The sequence below is a fragment of the Phalaenopsis equestris genome, unplaced genomic scaffold (assembly GCF_001263595.1).
Source record: "Phalaenopsis equestris unplaced genomic scaffold, ASM126359v1 Scaffold000357, whole genome shotgun sequence".
Lineage (NCBI taxonomy): Eukaryota > Viridiplantae > Streptophyta > Magnoliopsida > Asparagales > Orchidaceae > Phalaenopsis > Phalaenopsis equestris.
The window spans coordinates 157,717-165,463 of record NW_018164799.1 but is presented as its reverse complement, the minus strand read 5'-3'; the positions used below and the strand labels follow the sequence as shown (position 1 = coordinate 165,463).

Genomic DNA, 7,747 nt, shown 5'->3' with positions numbered 1-7,747 from the left:
TTTCATTTACGTTATTTGTAAAAAATGAAGTGTTATGCGAGTATTATATGATATTATTTGATTATTTTGTGGTGCTATTGAAATATTCCCCCGCGTTACTTGATTTGGGGCTGTATTATTCTAATAAAATAGTAAAAATTAAAATAACACGGGAAATATGTCTAATAACACAGTCCAAAATCAAGTAACGCGTGAGAATATTTCAACAACACCGCAAAAATAATCAAATAACACATCATTTTTTACAAATCACGCAAATGAAATATTCTTGTAACACGGCGAGATATTCTCAACTATTGCAATCTGAACGTAGCTCACGACGAGATATTCTCAACTATTGCAATCTGAACGTAGCTCTATGTTTGAAGTCCTAATATAATATTTTTCCCATACTATGAGGTTCTGAATCACATTCCTCTCAAGTTGTAACCTGTGTCACAAAATCTTTTATTCAAATTTAAAAAAAAAAAATTCAAGCTATATTTTTGAAGGAAATTTATAGAATTGTAATACGGACAAAATATGTAGAAAGATCTCCACATCATCATTTTTATAAGAAAATAAAAAAATGAGGCCACCGAAATATACATTTGTGCTGATAAACGTCTGTATGGAATAATTTTTCGGTACAATCAGACCTAAAATAAAGTGTTTACATAATAGATTATTTAAAAACAAGCTTCTCCCAAGAACAGTACCGGCAAAATGATTCCCGCATCCACTCCCGCCTTGCTCATCTTCCTCATCTCTCACCTCCAACTCACCGCCGCCGCCCCATACGGCAGCTGGTCTCTTCTTCAACCAGACATCGGCATCTCAGCCATGCACATGCAACTCCTCCACAACGACCGCATCATCGTCTTCGACCGCACCGACTTCGGACCCTCCAACCTCTCCCTCCTCGCCGGCAACTGCCGCGAAGACCGCAATGACCAAGCTCTGCAACACGACTGCACCGCTCACTCCGTCGAGTACGACATCACCACCAACTCCTTCCGACCTCTCACCATCCACACTGACACCTGGTGCTCCTCCGCCACCGTTTCCCCCCACGGCAGCCTCATCCAAACCGGCGGCTTTAACGACGGCGAGCGGGCCGTACGCATTCTCCCGGCCCGCCACAATCCCAGCGCCGACTGCGATTGGTCGGAGAACCCCATCGGCCTCGCGGTTCGCCGCTGGTACGCAACCAATGCGGTTCTCCCAGATGGCAGCGCGATAATCGTCGGCGGCCGCAGGCAGTTCAGCTACGAATTTTACCCCAAGGATTCAAACGCTGGCGTTTATATCCTCCCATTTCTGTCGCAAACCAAGGATGCAGAGGAGAACAACCTTTACCCTTTCGTATACCTCAACGTGGACGGAAACTTATTTATCTTCGCCAATAACCGCGCGATCCTCTTTGATTATAGGAATGACAAGGTCGTGAGAACGTACCCTACGTTGCCGGGAAGTGATCCCAGAAATTACCCCAGCAGCGGTTCTTCGGTACTGCTTCCGTTAAGCCCGTCGGGAGTCGAGGCAGAGGTTCTCGTTTGCGGCGGTGCACCGAAAGGATCTTACACCCTGGCCTCCAAAAATGCGACTTATGTGAAAGCGTTGAGCACGTGCGGACGAATCAAAATCACGGACTCCTCGCCGACGTGGCAAATGGAGACAATGCCGGTGGGGAGGGTGATGGGGGATATGGTTCTGCTTCCAACGGGCGCTGATGTGCTTATTATAAATGGAGCAGAGGCGGGGACGGCGGGGTGGGAGCTGGGCCGATCGCCGGTTCTCAGCCCGATTGTGTACCTGCCGAAAGAGTCGAGATTTGTGGTGCAGAGCCCGTCGAGCATACCTAGACTGTACCACTCCACCGCCGTGCTTCTGCGAGATGGCCGCGTGCTCGTTGGCGGAAGCAACCCGCACATTTACTATAATTTCTCCGGCGTTCAGTACCCGACGGAGCTCAGCCTCGAGGCGTTCTCGCCCGAATATCTGGGCGTGGAATTTGGCGGATTGCGGCCGGAAATCGTAACTGATGGTTCGAAGTCGTTGGAGCTGATTTATGCGAAAGAATTTGTTTTGGGGTTTAATGTGAGCGTGTTGAGGAGGGAAGATGTGAGAGTGACGATGGTGATGCCGGGGTTTTCGACGCATTCGTTTTCGATGAATCAGAGGCTGCTGATATTGGGGAGCAAGATGGCGACGGGAACCTCGAATTGGAAATCGAGTTATGCGGTAGTGGCGGCGGCGCCGGCATCGGCGGCGGTGGCGCCGCCGGGGTATTATATGGTGTTTGTTGTGAACGGAGGTGTCCCGAGCGGGGGCGTGTGGGCCCACATTCAGTAAAGTGCGGATTGGCTATTCAGCACGTGAACCAATGTGTGGATGGCTTTTGATGTGGTTGCAAATATTGGTCTGCAGAGGGTGTTGTTATTATTATTATTATTTGGTTTTTATAATAATGGGTGGTATTTTTCACTCTTTTCTCAGTGATATAAATTTAACCATTTTTTTTTTATTTGAGGAGAGTAGTAAATGAGTTGGTTGGCAGACTCATCGTTCTAATAACTGAATTGGTAGGAGAATTTCATTATTTTGTTATTTTGATTGAATTTCTTATTAATTTTCTTTAATTTGAAGGTGTGCATGGTGAGAAAATATTATGTCGTGAAATGTGGTCTCTAGGCAATGGTGTAAATTGCTTCGAACATCTAAACAACTCACATAACAACAAGTGAATAACTATCTATGCCCCTCTAACTATATATACATTTCTTTATATTATCCATTACTAATAATTTTTTTTATGTTTTCAAACGCGTTAATACTAAGGATAATAATAATTATATATATCGGCATTTGTTAAATGTATTCATCACTTATTTAGAATAAGAAATATAAGTACTTATATTTTTTAATATATTTAATACATATATAAATTGATAATATAAATGGGATATCATTATTACAATTCAATATTATATATTAATTGACATGAAAAAAAAAATTAAAAGAGTTTTTATCTATATTATTTCCTGACTAAAATGACACATAGCTTGGACTGTTAAAAAAGATCTTTGTTCGTGAAGAGCTCGTGATAGACTCGTTAAGTAGATCATGTTCAAATTGTGCTTTAAGTGAGTCGAATACAGATAAGCTTCTTAAGTTCGAATTATAAATGAGTCGAACACCAACAATAGTTTGAAATAAGAAAATGATATTATTATTATTATTATTATTATTATTATGCTTGAAATAAGAGAATGATATTATTATTATTATTATTATTATAATAATTATTATTATATATGTATGTATGTATGTATATGTATGTATGTATGTATGTATGTATGTATGTATGTATGTATGTATGTATGTATGTATGTATGTATGTATGTATGTATGTATGTATGTATGTATGTATGTCTGTATGTGTGTGCACTTAGAGAGAGAGACATTAAAATCACCATAACATATGTGGTCATGTGGTTACGTGTCTTTTATTTATAGGAATGATGTGGGTTTGAATCTAGCACATAAATCTATTTTTTAAAATTAATTTAAACAAGTCAATTTTACTCAAGCTTAAAACAAACATAAATATTTTTTTAAACAGAACATGATTCGATCGTTCACTAAGCTTAAAACAAACATAAATATTTTTTTTAAACAGAACATGATTCGATCGTTCACTAACTAGTTTGAACGCAAGTCCATTTTGAATAAAAAATATATATAAATAAGTCGAATACGAGCACATGTTTAACTTCATCAAGTTTAACTTATTTACACCTCTAATCATAACTACTATGTTGAGTTTTGAGATTAGCTTTAGCTCCAACTGCAGGATTTTTGCTATTTTCAAGCGACCAAATTTACATCTAGAAAGATATAATGTATTTGGTTAGCATTATCAGTATTGCAGAGGGGTTCGACATAAAGTGCTTTATTGCACAATTATTTTCATCCCTCTTCAAGAAGTTTTCTTGGCGTGTTTGAGGATAAGGGATGGTCCTTAAAATGCTTCCCTTTTTTGTTTTTCGCGATTGGCTCACTACTCGAATGATGAATGTGACATCTGGTCGGATGACTATAAGCTATATTAACTTCCAAATCAACATATAATAACAAAAGGTGTCATCAAATATTCCCTCTTTCATTGCCTGCCTTTTGAAATTAATGACATTATCACAAGCCTTACAAATAAAAAGACTAGTTTCTTCCTAATTAAAGCACACTTATACATATTTTCTTAGAAGGAACTACTATAAGAATTTAATTTATTTCAGATGCTTAAATATTGTCGATAATAATGGATAAATCGTAGGTAATATATTTACCGACGGTTTAACTATGATAAGGTTGATGTTGCAAAAATGCTTGTAGGTATTTCAATTACCGACAGATTTAACAACGGTTTACATTAATCGAGGGTTAGCCGACACACCATTGCCGTCGCTATAGATCCAAAAACATGTCATACTTGACCGTAGCTTGACTATCGATTATATACCCGATGAAACTATCCGTAGGAAAAGTATTGTAGTTTCATCGGAAAAGTATCATGGTTCCGTCGATAAACTGTTGCTATAGATCCATAAGCATGTCATATTTAATTGTAGCTTGACCGACGATTATATAACCAATGAATATGTCCGTAGGAATATTGTTGCAGTTTCAACGGAAAAGTATCGCGGTTATGTCGATATACTATTGTTAAACCATCAGTTACCGTGGGAATTTACCGTCGGCTCTGTCCGTAGCAAAAGTGTAGCACTTTGCCCAGACATCGCCTGTTCAATAAAATGTTGAAAAACCGTCGTTTGTTTGATAAAGTATCATAAAACCACGAAAACATGTACCATCAGAAAAACTATAAAGCATTTTTCAATACTCCAATCTACACACCTACGATCGTAACAGATCAATCAAAACACAGCACAACACATTAACAAAAATATTTAACACATAAATTATATACAGAAATAAAAGAAAATTAATTAAATTAAAACAAGCAAAATGTACAATTGCACAATAAAACTAATGTTCACTAATAATAAATTGTTCAATACACAACCAAATAAGAAAATAAACCCCTACTCATCCTCCTCATCATCCCGTGTCCTTTCCTCATTATCATTATCCCCACCCTCTTTCTGCACTGGCTCCTTCCCTTTCTGCAGTTCCGAAAGCAGCGTCGCTTTGATCTCTGCCCTCATCTATGATATCGGGGTGGCTGACTGGTCAACAACCTCAGTAGCAACCTGGTCATACATCTCCTCCTATAAAGTGGAAGTAGATGCATTGGATGTGATACATCTCCTCCTCCTATAAAGTGGAAGTAGATGCATTGGATGTGCTAGAGGTCGGACAGGCATCATAGACCGACACTTGGGACCCCAACCCGTAGACCCTGTTCTTCTTCTTTCTTATGACAACCTCCCGTTAGAGGTCTTATTCAGAAGAATCGTGATTTGAATTCCATGCATTGTTTTTTATTTTCTTAGACATTCTTATTCAAGGTTTCGTGCTTTTGATGATTCTTTCTTTTTTGACTCCATCTATTCGATCTTCTTCATGACCATAGCTTCCACGGAATGATCAAGCTCTAACTCACAGAGGATTACCATGATGAAAAAAAGTGTAGGGTTGTTCTTATCTCATTGATTTCTTGTTGGATCAGAGTTAAAGGCCTCTTTTTTGTGAAGCCTTTCAAAGAAAGTGTATATTTGATAAATCAATCATTATCTAGCGATTCAAGACAATGAGGCACTCAACACTCAGGTAGAAAATGTTTGATTAGGCATTTGATTACCTCGTTGTGAATAGTGACAACGACTTTATATATGCTTAAAAATACAAGTATTTAATATTGTTGCTAGAAGATTTAATTCCTCAGCAACGACACAAAAAATTTAATAACAGTTATAGATTCGATAAAGATGTATATATAAAATATTCAATAATGGTAAAGTCACACTTATCAACGCAAGTTTACGTATCGCTCAAGTAATATAGGGCTCTAATGGAGTCCTAGATATCGATCCCACAAGGAGTAATATTAGAACTACGAACTAAGATTTTAGAAAATCAACTTTAATCACAACAACGAAGTTCAATTTGTTTATCTGTCACTAATAGACAATTAAAATAAATAGGTAAATTTAATAACTATTAAATAACTAATGATACTAAGGAGGGTCTAATTGTGATATTTAATATATAAAAAAGCATCATTCTGCTTGTCAATAAATTATAGTAAATAGATAAAGTAAATTAGTTCAATTTATATTGTGCCAAATTGGAGCATATCTATTCTTTACCCTTTGGTCCAGACATAAAGAACATTGACTAATGCTACGCTTGTTTATTGAATCTGTGGTTAGGCTGGGAGGATACCAGCTCTCACTTCGGAGCTCCCACGTTCCCTTCGTCTGAGGGCTAACATCTACACTTCAGCACCAAACGATAGGATTGAATTGAGGATTTTAGTCCATCACTCTAAAATCTCCAATTCTACATCCAATAATATATATTTTTCTATTTATTTACACTTAATTCTATGAACAAAGTTCTCCTTCATGTTATCAAATGTGATCCTCACTCTGTTGTAGAACTCATACTCTATTTCTCAGATCATATGTTTCACAACAAATTTTAACAATTCAATTAGCCAATTGAAAAGTAAAATAAGTTCAGAGTTGAAAAATCATCACAATTTATCTTAAAATTTAACATTGGCACATCCATATTATCTCTTCATTTCACTATATCTCAGAGTAGGGAGAAAGATAAAGGAAACTACTCAGACTTCATGAGAAAGATACAATAAAACACAAATTTCATATATAAAAGAAAGTTTGTATAACACTAAAGTAAAACAAACAACACCTATCTGAAAGCCATTCTCAAAGCAAATTATTTGTAGCCTTTCCTAGGAAATGTACTAAGAAGAAATATCCCACTTTTCTCCATCTCCAACACTCTTAGAGAAAGATTCACACGTAATCTCAAAACAAAAACTCTAAAATCTTAAAGAAAAATTACTAATAGACTCCAAAATGGTAGTGTAATGAAGATGAAAATATGTATGGTCCCTCCGAAAATCGTCCACATTCTATGCACTTTGGAAATAACCGCTGATCTCGCCGTCGGTGGCCTCGAGGGCATTGTCGGCGGGCTGACCAAAAGAAAATATGTTGAAATTTTCATACCTATTTTACACTATTTTTGATGATATTGTACTTTAAAAAATATATTTTTGATATTTTGTTGCAGATATGCAGAATTATGGTCATTGGAGCAAAAAGATGCAAAAAGGAGCGAATTTGGAGCGAAAAGGACCAAAATGTGAAGATTTGAACTAGGGCGTCGACGGCGAGCCCAACGACGCTGACGATGAGGAATTCTTTGAGAGATTATAAGAGTGGAGATAAAGTGAGAGATTTCTTCCTCCTTGCCGCTTCAAAGAGGAATTCTATGTGTCGTATAGAAAGGAAGAGATTCAAAGGAACTTTGAGGAGTTTGCTTGGGGAGGAATTAGAGATAATTGTTATTTACTTATTGTGGTTGTATGACTTTGTTTTTATATATGAATTCTGAGTTTTGTTGTGTCTTTCCCATGAGTTCTGAGTAGTTTTCTCTGTCTTTCTCCTTGTCTTGAGATTTGTGAAATGGTGATTTGAATTGGTTGAGCCATGAAAATGTTAAAGAAGTTGTGATGATCTTTTCACTTCGATCTTAATTTACTTTCAATCTG

General features: G+C 37.3%; 1 protein-coding gene across 1 annotated transcript; it reads left to right on the top strand.

Moving 5' to 3' along the window:
• The first annotated feature begins 600 nt into the window (after nt 1–600).
• LOC110026192 (aldehyde oxidase GLOX-like) lies at nt 601–2,533 on the top strand. Its single transcript, XM_020727052.1, has one exon. The coding sequence runs from the start codon at nt 706–708 to the stop codon at nt 2,332–2,334; it is 1,629 nt and encodes a 542-aa protein (XP_020582711.1). The 5' UTR covers nt 601–705; the 3' UTR covers nt 2,335–2,533.
• The last annotated feature ends 5,214 nt before the right edge of the window (nt 2,534–7,747 follow it).

Excerpts from the sequence above, each read along its gene's own strand:
- LOC110026192 (XM_020727052.1), top strand. The coding sequence starts at position 706 with ATGATTCCCGCATCCACTCCCGCCTTGCTCATCTTCCTCATCTCTCAC.